This window comes from Carcharhinus amblyrhynchos, chromosome 10, assembly GCF_965287045.1.
Source record: "Carcharhinus amblyrhynchos chromosome 10, sCarAmb.v2.hapA, whole genome shotgun sequence".
Classification (NCBI taxonomy): domain Eukaryota; kingdom Metazoa; phylum Chordata; class Chondrichthyes; order Carcharhiniformes; family Carcharhinidae; genus Carcharhinus; species Carcharhinus amblyrhynchos.
Window position 1 is genome coordinate 74,002,233 of NC_137333.1, and position 16,135 is coordinate 74,018,367.

A 16,135-nucleotide genomic window follows, 5' to 3' on the forward strand; every position below is an offset into this window, starting at 1 on the left:
TTATTGTGGGGCAGTGCCATCCTTCTCAGACTGGAATTGGAGCTGAAGCAATCATAGGAAGAAGTATTCAGATAACCAATGCAAGGTATGCAGAACATACAAGTCACTGATTAACCAATCAGAGCAAGCAAGGCAGTGAAAGATTACCCCATTGACAAAAAAAAATCTCCCAACTAGAGTCTAAGCTCAATAGTCACCATTGCTGCTTCGAAGCTCAACACTAAATGATCAATCCATGATCCCAATGGAGGTCACAACACACAGGAACCCCTGTTGCATTTTACTACCAAATAAACCTGTTGGACTTTAACCTGGTGTTGAGATTTCTTACCCCAATCCAACGCCGGCATATCCACAGCATTGAAATAAAGACAGATTTTGCAGCAGTAACAACAGCAAAATTGTCAGCAATCGCTATCATTACTTTTCTGAAACTGACAGCAACATCTGGAATCGCCACATGCACATTTCAACATAGAAATGCTTAGCATTGCTGCCTCACAGCACCAGGGATTTGGGTTCAATTCCTGGCTTGGGTCACTGCCTGTGCAGAGTTTGCACGTTCTCCCCGTGTCTGCAATGGGTTGCCTCCGGGTGCTCTGGTTTCCTTCCACAGACCGAAAGGCATGCTGGTTAGGTGAATTAGCCATGCTAAATTCTCCCTTAACATACCCAAACAGGCGCCGGACTGTGGCAACTAGGGAATTTTCACAGGAACTTCATTGCAGTGTTAATGTAAGCTTACTTGTGACAATAAATTAAATTCTGTATTTCTGAAGTTAGTTATCATTATCAATTCTACATTTATCCCCACGGGGAAACTGAGATCCCTACAAACCACAAATAATTAGAAATCACTAAACTGACCGGGAATTCAGCCAGCATTTTCCGACCCAGCACATGGGTTCCCCCATGGTGGATGTGGCAAGCCATTCAGACTTCCATTCACTTCAGTGGATGATGCTGCTGGCGGGAAGGCCCAGAAAATTCCAAACTTCAACCTTAACCTTTTAACAGTGATGTTTAAAATTTCCTGATAAGACTGTGCATTACTAGGTGTAATTTTTTCATAGGTGAATACTACTGAAGAACTTTTCAGGACTGGGGGAACTAATGTGTGTAATATTAATTTCTCCATTCTGATAAATTTCAAATTTAATATGATTTTTTACAATATTATATTTCAGCCTGCAATTTTCATATCTCTACCATTTATTTTGCTCTTTAGAAAATGTATAAATAGTAACAGTTGATCAGTATATTTTACTTCCTGCTTTGCCCTGAGAATACCTTGATGTGACCGGCTATTCGCCTTGCTTGATGATATCATTGTTGCTGGAGGCCTGGCCCTTGACTTGGAGCCAGTTTCAAACTAATGTCAGGAAAGATGAGAATTGACAGTAGAGGAGATAACCAAATCTTGCTGAGCAGTGCTATACTTTGCCACTAACCGCAACAAACAACTTTATTCAAATGTTATAATTGCATCAAAGGCCTAAATGCAAGTCATAGGTACATTGTTAAAATGAATATTTAGCCAAAACCACGTGGCTCCAGACTCCATTATAGCCTTAGTTCAAATATTTATAAAAGGGATCAATTCTACAGACAATATTAACTGTTCTTGACATCAAGAACACATTTAGTGCATCAAGGAGCCAGAATAACTTTGAAGTAAACAGAAATCGAGGGAAAACTCCCTACTGGTTGAAGCCGCAGCTAACAAAGTAAGGTGCTTGTGGTTGTTGGAAGCTAATCATCTTGGCAGCAGAACATCATTGCAAGAGTTCCTCAGGCTAGTGCCCTAGGCCCAACCATCTTCAGCTGCCTCATCAGTGGCCTTCCCTCCGTCACAAGGTCAGAAGTGGAGATGTTCACTAATGTTTGCACAACATTCAGGTCCATTCATTACTCCTCAAATAATGGAGCAGTCCTTGTCAAGCAAGACTTGAGCAAAATTTAGGCTTGGACTGATACAAAAGCTATTTATCACACAATTGCCAGAAAATTGCCACTTTCAAAGACAGAATATCTATCTTCCCTTGACAAATTAATGACATTAGCATTTTTGAATCCCCTAGCATTTACATCCTAGGGGATTACCATTGACCAGAAACATACTTAGACCAGCCACATAAACACTATGGCTATAAGAGGAAGTCAGAGGTTGAGAATTCTGCAGCAATCATCTTTTTCTTTCCTATGAGATGTCACTTGCAAGGCCAGCACTTGTTGCCCATCACTAATTGCCCTCAGGTGGTGGCAAATCACTTTCTTGAAATGTTGTTGTCTATCTCGTGTACACACTGGGGTGCTGTTAGGGAGGGAATTCCAGGTGTTTGGTCCAGCAAAAGTGAAGGAAATGATACAGTTCCAAATCTGGATGGTATATGGTTTGTAAAGAACTGTTCCCATGCAAACGTTGCCCCTTTCCTTCTAGGTGGTAGAAGTCACCTTTTTTCATTAATTTGTCATGGGATGTGCATATCATTGGCTAGGCCAGCATTTGATGCTCACCAAATGGTGGCGAGCTAGTTTCTTGAGCTGCTGCAGTCTAAATGTTGTAGGAAGACCCACAGTGGTGTTAAGGGAGTCCCAGAATTTTGACCCAGCACAATGAAGAAATGCCACTACAGGTCCAAGTCTGGATGGGGTGTGGCTTGCAGGGGAATTTACAGGTGGTGTTCAGATGCATTTGCTGCCCTTATCTTACTAGATGATAGCGGTCAAGAGTTTGGAAGGTGCTGCCTAAGAAGTCTTGGTGAGTTGAGGCAGTGTATCTCATAGATGGTACACACCGCTGCCACTGTATATCAGTGGTGGAGGGAGTGAATATTTAAGGTGGTGGATGGGGTGCCAATCAAGCAGGCCACATTGTCTTGGATAGTGTCAAGCTTCTTGAATATTGTTGGAGCCACACTCATCCAGGCAAGTGGAGAACATTCCATCACGCTCCGCCTAGTAGATACAGAGAGTCTTTGAGGAGCCAGGAGGCACTTTGTTCATCACAGGATTCCTAGTCTCTGAACTGCTCTTTTAGACACAGCATTCATATGACTGCCCAGGCAAGAATAATGAAAGTGGGGAATTCAGTGATGGTAATGCTGTTGAACATTATGGGCAGATGGTTAGATTCTCTCTTATTGAAGATGACCATTGACTGACATTGGTATGTGATAATGTTACTTGCCACTGAACAACACAGGCTGAATTTTGTCCAGGTCTTGCTGCATATAGATATGAACTGTTTCAATATTTAAGAAATAGTGAATGCTTATAAAATTGGTGCAATCAGCAGCTCACATCAGGGCGGTGCTTGCAAAAAAATTCTAAGTATCGAATTTGTATAAAAACTGGAGTAAATCCACACTTTTTTCCAGCGGGATTTTCAAAATGAATGTCCCACACTCTGTGCACTAGTGTAAATCATGCAAAAAAATCTGGGGGCAGGGTCTATTCCCACCAGAGAGGCCGGTAGCATAACACTGAGCGGACCACTACGCATGTGCCAATTTGCGCACTAGCCCTACACTACTGGCCTCCCGATTGCTGAACAGCCTTGCGATCCCCCATCACTGGCACTCCAAACATGTCGGGGCAAGCCTTGACTGCCCGCTCCCCCACCTCCTCAATCTCCGGTGCAAAGTTGACACCTCTGGAAATCCGGCTGCCAGAGACTCGCAGAGCCCAAGGCTCCCAGTGGGGAAGTCCACTAAATGCCTCCACTGTTTGGGGGAATTGCCCCCCTCTACTTCTCTCCTTATGATGGAGAGAAAGTCACTGAAGAAACTGAAGATGTTTGGACCCAAGATACTACCCCAAGGCCTGCCTATTTTCTACAAGGCACATTAGGAATGTAATGCAATACACCATAACTGGATAAGGAGTGAAGCTCCAACAACATTCAAGAAACGCAAAAACATTCTAGGCGATATTTTATTGACTTCCCATCCACCACAAGATCACAATGGCAACTATGTGTACAATATCATAAGAGACAGGAGGAGTAGACCATATAATACAAGCTCCGCCATTCTCTGTGATCTTTGTTGATCTTGGGCTTCAACCCAGTTGCCTGCCCACACCCCATATCCCCTAAATTCAGAAATCAAAAACTTGTCTGGCCTAACCTTAAATATAATCAATGATTACAACTTTCCGGGGAACATAATTCCCAAGGTTCATGCCCTTTCAGTGAAAAGAATTCTCATGTGTTCTAGATTCCCCAGCCAGGGGAGCCAGCCTCTCAGTTTACACTGTCAAGCCTGTTCGTGGTCTTCTATGTTTCAATGAGATCATCTCTCCATCATCTAAACCCCAGAAGATATAGTCCCAATTTATTTAGCCCCTTATCATAGGACAACCCTGTCATTCCAGTGACCAATCTAGTGAACCTTTGCTCTACTGCCTCTAATGAGGGTTGCCAACCCTTCAGGAACTGAAGATCAATCTCAGGCCACAACTGTGTGCAACCCTGGAGACAAATCATCAAGACATTAAAAAGGATTTTTTTTGTCACTTTCTTTGCCAGATATGAAAATATTAAAATCAGGAGCAGAAAAGCCACTTGGATAATGGCAAATATCAGCCAATTGAAAAACAAGTCTTTTCGCTTTCCAATTCACACAGAAAGACAGTGCAATATATGGATGGCTGCTTAACAAAAAAATGGCTGCAGCATGGGAACAAGTCATATGAAGAGACCGTCAGGAATACAATTAATCACAATTAGCAACCCCACCTCCATTGCAAATATATCCTCCCTTCAATATGAAGGTCAAAACTGTACTTAGTTGAATCACAGAATATCTACAGTGCAGAAGGAGGACATTTGGCCCATTGAGCCTGCAATGGCAACAATCCCACCCTGGCCCTATCCCCATAACCTCTATTTACCCTACCAATCCCCTGATAATCCCTTAACACTAAGGAGCAATTTAGCATGGCCAATCAACCTAACCCACGCATTTTTGGAATGTGGGAGGAAACCACAGCACCTGGAGGAAACCCACGCAGACACAAGGAGAATGTGCAAGTTTCACACAGATAGTCACCCAAGCCATCTCACAGAACTCAGGTCTGTGAGATAGCAGTGCTAACCACTGTGCAACCCAGACTCGTCTCACCAAAGCCTATTTAGTGGTAGAATGATTTCCTTATTCTTGTATTCCAGTCCCCTCACAGTAAAGTTCAACATGCCATTTGGTCTTCTTAATTGCTTGCTGCACCTGCACGCTCAAGCAGCCAGAATTAGATGAGTGCAGATATTGGAGAGTTGCAGGGCTGGAAGAGATTACAGAGATGAAGAGCAGTGTGGCCATTATTAGATGTGAACGTATGAATGCGTGGATCATAACACATTATGATCCTTACGAATAAGGACTATTACAGTGGCACAATACCCATCTTCCAAAGTGCTGATTTAAAATACATTTTGAAAAAAAAAAATCAATAAAACTACGTGTAGAACCAACGAGGCACTCTGATTAAAAACTTAAAACTGCAAAGTAATATGTCAATCCACTGAGACTTCTCTGACAACGTGGTAATGTTGACACCATTTCCAAATTAAAGAAATTATGCAACGGAGACACCACAAAATAAATAACTGTGCAAAACAGGTTTGGATAAAGAAGGCTATTCATCCTATTTGATCTCCTCTTTCCAGATTACCAATCCTGCTACGTAGCTGTAAATGAATGCAGTGTCATGCCCTCAATCATTTTTCCTAGCAACCCATTCCAACGGACAACTCTGTAAATAAATTACTCCCATTTATGTTAACATGCCTTTCACAACCATTACTTCTCTGACCTGCTACCTTAGCATATTTTAAAGGAGTGTTCCATAGTTACATTTTTAGTCAGCTTAATGTTTCACAACATTTACAAAGTCCCTAGCTTATCAAGTAAATCTACATAGTTTATTCACATCCATGTCATAGCCCCACCAATCTCTGTTTTGTAGAGGGATCATGAGGTTCTTTAAAAAGTCTATGAAGCCAATGGCCTTCACATGTCAGACCTAAAAAGACTATGGCTGATTAGCAAAGATCTATCATTTCAAAGCAATGTGGACCATCATACCTCATATAATCCTTTTCTTATCATTTCTGTTACATCTTCCTCTCGATTGACATTGTGTTCTAATTCTCGAAGTTGGGCAAACGGGTCTTACATTATTAGCACAATCTGGCTGAAAGCAAACCAATCCAAAGGATTATAGAAAGTTAAACAAGTTATGTGAAATATAAAATTAAGTTTCAGCAACCAAATATAAAAATAAATGTTATAATGCTGATTTCAGAAACATGTAGCCCAGCTCTCTCTCAAAATTGGCCAAATCCCCAATTGAAACAGTAGGTTTTGGTGGAAACATGCCTAAGGAGCCTTTTAAACTGATGTTTTTTGGGGGTGGACAGGAACAAGTAGGCACATCACTACTAATCTGATTAGTGTACATTACTGAAACTAATAAATGGTTCCATAGCTTTGTTTTTCTAAAAGTTGTTTTCAATAATTTAAAATCAGGTTATGTGCAGGTGAAGGATTAGACACTTTTTAAAAATGCTGGCATTTTAATATAAACATTTTATTACATTTCATGTTAAATTCATTTTTAGTAGTATTAATAAAATCCATCAGGTTATCACTATTTGCAATAATAAAAATTCCATGTGCTGTAGGAAATTGTAAGAATGTTGTTGGAGGTCAAGTATCTTTCATCCACAAATATGAAAATCGAATATTTCCATCAATCTTTAGAATGGGAGGTCCATGGTGTGAGCCAACATTTTCCAAGCCAACACAAACCTTGTCAACCACACCCAACCTTTACTTTGCCCCAGCTGCTTCTAACCCAAACACTGTCATGGCAACCAAGAAAATGTTACTGCACAGAAAGATAGCTGATTCAAAAGGTATCAGCCAATCCTTGGAAGTACATGTATGAGTTCCAAGCACACAAAGGAACAAAACCTATTCTCCAACTCCTTGTTACTAGCTAGATTTCAACTGGCATGATATATTCATCCTAACTCTACCCAATGCAGTAGGGTACATCACATCTGAAAACCAAAAATATCCGAATAGCAAAGTGCAATAAGTTGCCAAGAGTTTCAGATAAAAGGATACTTGCCCTGTAATCCTCTGGCTGATATTTTGTTTGTTTATGAAAAAGTTCTAACTATCATAATGACTAATTGAACAGTTTATAGCTACAAGGGGACAAAAGGGCTGACCATAGACAGCTGCTGCTTGTCAGTTTGGTGGCAAAACCAGACCTTGGTGTCATATGATCAAACAGGGTGGAAATAGCACCAGCAGGTCTAGAGTTAGATGCCAAGCTTCATGTAGTCAATGGGTCAGGTAGCTAGATTGCACATAGGCAGTGTGTGATATGCAAAACTGCATATAGGCAGCCAACTTGGAGAATTTAGTAGTAGAAACCTCAAGACACAGCATCAAAGAAGGATGAGACAGCATCAAGGAACAGAGTTGATAGCAGCTTGTCTACTATCACCTATTAAGTATTTCTGTTCAGTCATTTATTAAGTAAATTCCTTTAACTTGTTGCACCAAAATCATTGCCTCAGTTATGATAAGGATAGCTTATAATGCTGCATTATGATGACAGTTAATGGAATGCATTTGGTTTATTTGGAAATTAGAACCATAACTTATTAAAAAGCAGAATCAATCGTGCAATGCATGTCCAGATGGATGACTAAGTGAAAACTGGATCCTTATATGGATAAAAATCATATTTAACCAACTTGCAAAAAATAACTCAAACTGAAATTACTTTATATATGCTTTCAAACGGATTGATCAAATATGTTGTCAACTTGTTTGACCAATTATGATCCTGTGAACTGCCTTGGGACATTTCATTATGTGAAAGATCCCTTATAAATGCAAGAAGTTTTTGCAATATTAATGTCAAGAACAGTCTTAGTCAGCCCAAGGACAACTGGGGAGGTGGATGGAATTGTTGGCAAGGGGTACAGGCTTTGCGTAGGGCTGATGAAAATGGTTTTGGGCTTCCCGATGTTTAAGTGAGGGAAACTGTGGCTCATCCAAATCTGTTTGCTGGATAAGTAGTCTGAGAATGTACAGGCAATGGAAGGGTCAGAAAAGATGAAGAAATATTGGTGAGTGTCATCCACCTGTATGTAGAAGCTGACCCCATGTTTATGGGTGCTTTCACCTAAAGGCAGCATGTAATAGAGAAGGGAGCCAAAGATGGATCCTGGGTATTCCAGAAGTAACTGTGCAGAAACAGGAAAAGAAGCCAAATTCTGGGGTACAATAAAAAGACTGGAACTAGCAAAGGTAAGTTCCATTGATTCGGCTAATGACTTTAGGGGAGAATGGTATTGTCAGTAAGGTCAAAAGTTGAAAAAGGATACTGCATTATACTCACCGACAGTGGATGTCAAATTACTTTGGTAGCCTACATACTATATGATATTGTTCCAGTAAGCTATTCTCAACATAATTCAATAAAGTGGTCATATGATTTCATTTCCTACTGTACATAATCCTGATTATTATGCTTTCATCCAATTATTTATCTTAGCTTCCATTGGTGTTTTATTAAGGATTGTATCTTATAAAATATCACTGACATTCAGAATGAATGCCAAAGTAACTTATCTCCAATGGCTTATGATTGTCACAACCCACTTGAGCTTCATTCTTGCAGTTTGTGATGTTTCAAAATCTGAGATTGGATTGTTCTCTCATAACTCAATACAATACAAATCAATACATATTTATATGGGCAATATAATTTCTTCAATAATTAACAGCAAGTGATTCAACTTATAATGGAAGTGCCAATGGCTATCACAAAAGATTAGACTTTTAGGAAGGCTGTGTTTTGATTAGTGCCACTTGCGAAACTTTGCCATATAGTAAACATTACATTTTTTTGATGCAAACGGCATTGTGGCTTTCATGTTTATGTGAAGTAAAATGTTTTTAGTGCCAGAACAAAATATGTTGACACTGCATCACGTTGCTTTCTCAACCTACCATGTGTCAATAGCAGTGTGAGCATCACTGATCAGCATTCAATCCTAAAGACACTGATTCAAGAAGCAGCAAACATAAAATCGAATAAAACCTCAATATACACAGTATATATTTGTTCAAAAGTACATAGGAATTGAATACAAGGCAAGAACCTAATTTGAAAGTTCAAATTATTTTGAACTACTGGAGAACTGCCTTAATTATTTAGGAACCCCTAGATTAAAACAGATTTTTTACACAGATGGTGATCAGTGCCTGCAACTCACTGCCAGGGGAGGTAGTAGAAGCGATAGTGACTTTTAAGGGGCATCTTGACAAATACACAAATTGGATGGAAACGGAGGATATGGTCCCCGGAAGGTTTTAGTTGTCAGGCAGCACAGTCGGTGCAGGCTTGGAGGGGCGAAGGGCCTGTTCCTGTGCTGTATTTTTTTTGTTCAAACCTCCCATCACTGCCAGCTTCACTTTGTTATACGCAACAAATGCAGTCAAACTGGTGTTTATTATGTATTCACTGACTTACAATAGCTGTCTGTCCCATGCTTCAAAATAAATGTTTAAATCCCTTAATTATTTCGCTCTTCCCTCCAGCCCAATAACTCTGCTACTAACCCTACATTTTTCTGAATACATCCTCCAATGATGGCACCATAACCAATACTGTAGTGGACAGTGTCATCAAAATGCCATTCACTGGAATTCCCTCCTTAAATTTCACTACTTCCGCCACTTTCCAATGCAGAGTCTGCACATTCTGCTTGTGTCTGCACGGGTTTTCTCCAGGATCTCTAGTTTCCTGCCACAATCCTAAAGACGTGCTGGTTAGGTACGTTGGCCATGCGAAATTCTCCCTTAGTATATCCAAACAGGGTTGGAGTGTGCCAACTAGGGGATTGGCACAATAACTTCATTGCAGTGTTAATGTAAGTCTACTTATGACACTAACAAATAAACTTTAAAAAAAACTCTTTTAGACAAGGCTACTCTTCGAATTGCCATCACTTCCCTTCCACCTTGGAAGCACCACTTTTTTCTACATTAAAAAAGGCACTACACAAATGCAAGTAATTTTTTTTTGGATTTGTGTTTTCATGGATGCATTCCCCAAGTTTGCAAATGTCCTTGAGCAACCTACAATACTGCAGGCTGTTTGATTTTTTAAAAAACTGTAGCAACGAATTTAAGTGCTTTGCTAACTGAGAGTTTGTCACAGATTTTTAAAACACAACAGAGACAAGGCCGGTTCAAAAGGGCCAGATTAGCTGCTGTGATTGAGCACATGAATAGCCGGGCTGGCAGTTGGCGTTGCCATGGTGACAACCGTTAACGGAAAAAAAAGCTGCCAGCCAGTTGCTCTCAGGGCCACAGCAGGTGAGTTTGAAAGATGGAGCAGAGGCACGCCACCCCCCCACCCCCACCAACCGCCAACAACTTTTGTGGCTTCCCAACAGTCGTCCGTTAAAGTACACACACAACTGGTATGAGGATGATTTGAGTGATCGCCGAGGATGGTGGGTGGTTCTGACCCGGTACCGAACAGGCCTCAGCCGGCAGCTAAGCGCAGTCGATCTCACCCCTCCTCCTCCCCCCTTCATCCACCTGCTCACTGATATCGCCCTGTTTAACAAACTTACTTTGCGCCTCCACATCCCGGAGGGAGACGGACGGACAGGACTCGCCTCAATCCTGGGCTCTTCCCGCCCCGCCACACATGACCGTCTCTTTCCTCCTTCACGTGCGGTTTAATTGAAGCGATTCAAAAGGCGCTGGCAGCTCGGTGACAGGGGCCGCCCCGCTGGTGGGTGGAGAATCAGTCCGGGCACTGTATATTTCCAGGGTGAAAAGTTTGCTGTGGGGAAAGACTTCAGGAACACTCACTTCTCTGCTTTTTGTTGCTGTCTAACCCTCCCGCCCCAAAAAATACTGACCAAACTGCTTTGATTTTTTTCTAAAAAACCAAAACTCACTTTCTTTGATTCCCTTAAGTATGCAATTGACAGGTTGTTCGTAAGTGGTGGATAAATATCCTGCCACTTTCCTCTTTCCCCCACCCGCGGTTTCATTAGAGGGTGGAGACTGTTTTCCACTCAAAATGTGATTAGTTTCATTGTATAAAAGGCGATCGGGAGTGTTATCAGTTTCTTTGTATTGAGGAAATGGGCAGATTTAATCCTTCTCACCTCTTTCTGTTCTCCAGTTTTTTAAAAAAATGTTTTATGTTCAGTCCTCAGAGTCACGTGAATAGTTAAACATTTTCTGAGTTTAAGCAAATATTTATTTTGCTTGATAATATTTTTCGGATAAGACTGGGTTTGTTTTTTTCCCTCATCAGTAGGTTAGAAATTCAGAGTGGGTGAAACCAGCACAATTCTGGCTGGAGGTCATATGGGGTTACAATTTGTTGCAAAACATGAATCTTCCAGATTTCTGATTCTTACAAGTCTCTCAATGTCAGGGACGCACGTTTGATTCTGGCCTTGAGTGACTCTATGGAGTTTACACTGGTTCACTCCCAAAGACCAAAGATGTGCATGTTTGGTGGATGGGCCATGCTAAATTGCCCCTTGGTGGCCAGAATGTGCAGGTTAGGTGGGATTAACCATGGTAAATGTGTGAGGGTTATAGGGACAGGATGGGTGGTTGAACCTGGTTAAGATGCTGTTTTAGTACAACTGCACTATTGCAAAAATGGCAGATTTATTCTTAATGGCATTCCTCAAATTGGCTTGTTCCTGTTCATTTTGAAAGGATACAAATGAAGGTTATGTTTTTCAGTTAAAATGACAACCACTGATTTGTAATATGGAAGTATATATTTGATATAAAACTAAATTTCTTGTTCATTCAGGGCCAAATACCCAAAGCAATTTGCTTTGTATAAATTTTCAGTTGTGGATGTTTTGACAGCTGTATGTATATATCAATAATTTTGATACAGAGAACTTCAATAACATTGGTAAATCCAGCCCAAGTTTCCCACCTGGTTTAATGCATATTGATTGAAGAAATATTTGGTATAGCTGATTAAACAAGCTATGTTAGCATAACATAGAGATTTGTATAATGTAATTAGGTTATAAATGTATTGTGTGAATGCGTTTATTTAAAAATACTGAGGGGGAACTAGGATATCCTCTTCCTTGAAAAGGATGGTGAAAATCATAAAGGAAAATTTCTGTCTAGAGCAAAAGATCTTTTTGATTTGATTTATTATTGTCACATGTATTAACATATAGTGAAAAGTATTGTTTCTTGCACAGTATACAAACAAAATATACTGTTCATAAAGAAGGAAACAAGAGAGTGCAGAATATAATGTTACAGTCATAGCTAGGGTGTAGAGAAAGTTCACCTGAATGTAAGATAAGTCCATTCAAAATCTGATGGCACTTCATAATGATGAATGTCAGAGCCACTGGCTGATGGTCATTAAGGCACACTGCTTGGTTTTTCTTAGGTACCGGGATGATGGTCGCCTTCTTGAAGCAAATAGGGACCTCAGATTGAGGTAAAGAAAAGTTGAAGATGTTTGTAATACCTCCGCCAGCTGATTCACGCAGGATCTTAGTGCACATCCAGGTATCCCATCTGGGCCAGTTGCTTTCCGGAGTTGACCTTCAAGAAAGCTGCTCTGACATCTGCATTGGTGACCCCAGATACAAGTTCATGTAGGGCTTCCAGGGTGGAGGGCATGCCCTCACAAAACTTGCGTAGAATGCATTGAGCTTATCAAGGAGGGGTGCGTTGGAGCTGGTGATTTTTATATGCCTTCATCTTGTAGCCTGTTATGTCTTGCAGACCTTGCCATAGTTGGTGGGGGTCAGTGTTTATAGAAACCCTACAGTGCAGAAAGAGGCCATCTGGCCCATTGAGTCTGCACTGACCACAATCCCACCGAGGCCCTACACCCATATCTCTACATGTTTACCTGCTAATCCCTCAAACCTATGCAACTGAGGACACTAAGGGGCAATTTTAGCATGGCCAGTCGACCTAACCTGCACATCTTTGGGCTGTGGGAGGAAACTGGAGCACCTGGAGGAAATCCACACAGACACAAGGAGAGTGTGCAAACTCCATACAGACCATGACCCAAGCCCAGAATCGAACCCAGGTTCCTGGAGCTGTGAAGCAGCAGTGCTAACTGCTGTGCTACTGTGTGGCTAGCCTGGAACTCTAGCTTGGTCCAGTATTGTCTTTTGTCAACTTTGATGGATCTCCTTAGATCGTCTCTGGCTTTCTTTATATAGGTCAGTATCGCCTGACTTCAATGCCTCAGACCTGAACTTCAGCAAGCAGTGGACATCCTTGTTCATCCATGGTTTCCAATTGGGGAACACACAGATTTGCTTCTGTGGCACACAGTCTTCTACACACTTACTAATGAAGTCAGTTACTGTAATGGCCTACTCAATCAGGCTGGTCAGAGTTTTTAAATATTGACCAGTCCACTGACTCCAAGCAGCCCCATAGGAAATCATCCGATTCTTCAGACCAACACTGCATGACTCTCTTTGATGGATTGTCCCGCTTCAACTTTTGCTAGAAGCAGGAGCACAATGTTGTGGTTTGATTTATCAAAGTGTGGGCAGGCGATAAACCAGTGGGCATGTTTGATATTTGTGTAGCAGTGGTCTAGGATGTTTGGGCCTCTGGTGGTAACTTGTAATACGGTCTTGAGGTTGGCCTGATTGAAGACCCTGGCTACAGTGAAAAAGGCCTCGTGATGTTTTGTTTCAAGGCTATTTGTAGTGGTGTATATTTCATCCATGTGATCCTCATGTCTGAATGAGGTAGGATGTAAACTGCCATCAGGTGAACTCTGGAAGGTAGTAGGGATGACATTTTGGCCTCAGGTATTCTATGTCTGGAGAGAAGAAAGTTGCCAGTATTGCTACATCTAAGCACAATGAGGTGTTGATTAGGAAGCAGACCCCACCTCCCCTAGCCTTGCCTGAGGCAGCTGTACAGTCCATTTGATGGATTGAGATGCCCTGTAGTTGTAGGGTACTGTCCGGTAAAGCAGGAGTGAGCTACGTCACTGTGAAACAGTACACAGCAGTCTCTCAGTTCTCTTTGGAAAGTGAGTCCGACTCTAAGTTCATCTAGCTTGTTTTCCAGAGACTGGACATTTGCAAGAAGGAAGCTGAGGAAGGGGGGGCCTTGGGATCACGTTGTTTCACTCTCATCTGCACATTTTCCACATTTCCTGGAATGTCTGCTTCTTTTTGAGCCTGGGAGACGGTGAGAGTGGTTTGCGGTGTAAAGGGCATGGTTGTATCCAATGAGGTTCTTCGGTCTGGTTGGTGTGCAGATGGAGGATTTGTTGCCTTGCTTGCAGTTCCTGCATTGGTAAATAGGTCTGCTTGGTCAGGTGCTCCAGGTCACTGTCAGGGCTGCGTTTTGGCTTCGTTCGTCAGTAGATATGCAGACCATGGTCCGGCATGTACGGGTCGAATGCCGGTAAATGGATTATGTCCCCTGAGGTCATGGTTGAGTCTGTATATCGGGGGTCTGCTGGCTTACTGCCAGTTCAGGCTCTTCTTTCAAAGGTCGGATCTTGTCAGTGTGGAACATGCAAATAAGTTGGGTGGGGATCTCTCTTGGTGGAACATTAGCTAGCCTTTAGCAACCTTCATGCAAAAACTTCTATTATTTCAATAATAATGTAAATCAATCTTATAGCACAAATTTCTATCTTTTGGGTAAAAAAAAAGCATTGTGAGCTCTGATGTACCCACTTGTTATCCGAAAAGGAAAATGTGCAGGAAGAAGGCAGGGGAATGGCACGAGGTGAATTTACTAAAGAATTTTTTAAAAATTTGTGAACAATTGAAACAGTTTTATCTCACGACTGTGATCTGATTGATTCACAGTATTTTGCCTTTATCCAAAAATGATGATCCAGGTCATCATGTAATCCATGCTACATGTAATCCAATGGATGGTAACAAAAATAGCTGAATATTTGAGTCAAATTAATCCAACTATATAATTGAAACATTTTTAAGGCTAGAGCAGATCAAAAATAGTTGGGAAAGAAGATATAAAAAGCAATCCTACAGTATTGAAGCTCAGAGAACATTATGGGAGCCAATTACAAGCTATTATGCTAGTTGGGAAGTTGATTTCCAGAAGCTCATTTCTTGAGATCAATCTCAATCACAGTAGTGATTGAGGGGCAATCGCAATTCTTTACCTAATACACAGTCTACTGAGATCCAACCAAATCCAGGCACAAATGTTACGTCCTGTATTTTTCAAATGGTCATGAGTAACCTGAGCATAACATAGACAAAAGCCCTCCAGGTATCGCACACAGTCACAGAGGGGCTTTGGAGCACTGAAACATTGGCTGTATTCTCTCTTAGATGCCATCAGACCTGCTGAGTTTCTCCAGTGTTTTCTGTTCTTGTTTCAGATTCTGGCATTCACAGTATTTTGCCTTTATCCAAAAATGATGATCCAGGTCATATAAGAACATAAGAAATAGGAGCAGGAGTAGGCCATCTGGCCCTTCGAGCCTGCCCTGCCATTCAATAAGATCATGGCTGATCTGTCATGGCTCAGTTCCACATTCCCGCCCTCTCCCCATAACCCTTAATCCCCTCGCTTATCAAAAACCCATCAACCCGCGTCTTAAAAATATTTAGCGAGGTAGCCTCCACCACTTCAACGGGCAGAGAATTCCAGAGATTCACCACCCTTTGAGTGAAGAAGTTCTTCCTCAACTCCGTTCTAAACCGCCCCCCCTTTATTTTGAGGCTGTGCCCCCTAGTCCTACTGTCCTTTCTGAGCGGGAAGAGTCTCTCCACCTCTATCCTATCCATCCCATTCATCATCTTATACGTCTCAATGAGATCTCCCCTCATTCTTCTAAACTCTAACGAGTACAAGCCTAGTTTATTCAGCCTCTCCTCATGTCTCAACCCCCTCAACTCCGGCATCAGCCTAGTAAACCTCCTCTGCACTCCCTCCAAAGCCAAAATATCCTTGCGTAAGTACGGCGCCCAAAACTGCACACAGTACTCCAGCTGCGGCCTCACCAATGCCCTATATAGCCGCAGCAAGACCTCCCTACTTTTATATTCAATCCC

The 16,135-nt window shown here is 41.6% G+C and overlaps 1 protein-coding gene across 4 annotated transcripts in view; it reads right to left on the minus strand.

Moving 5' to 3' along the window:
• The window catches only part of LOC145349065 (spermatogenesis-associated protein 13-like), a 288,754-nt gene extending 277,445 nt beyond the window's left edge, over window positions 1-11,309 (minus strand). For all 4 annotated transcript variants that reach the window (XM_080197352.1, XM_080197345.1, XM_080197349.1 and 1 more), the window contains exon 1: window positions 10,673-11,309. In XM_080197352.1, coding sequence (XP_080053478.1) covers window positions 10,673-10,687 — 15 coding nt within the window. In that variant the 5' untranslated portion in view covers window positions 10,688-11,309. The remainder of the gene's footprint in view (window positions 1-10,672) is intronic.
• Window positions 11,310-16,135: the final 4,826 nt, after the last annotated feature.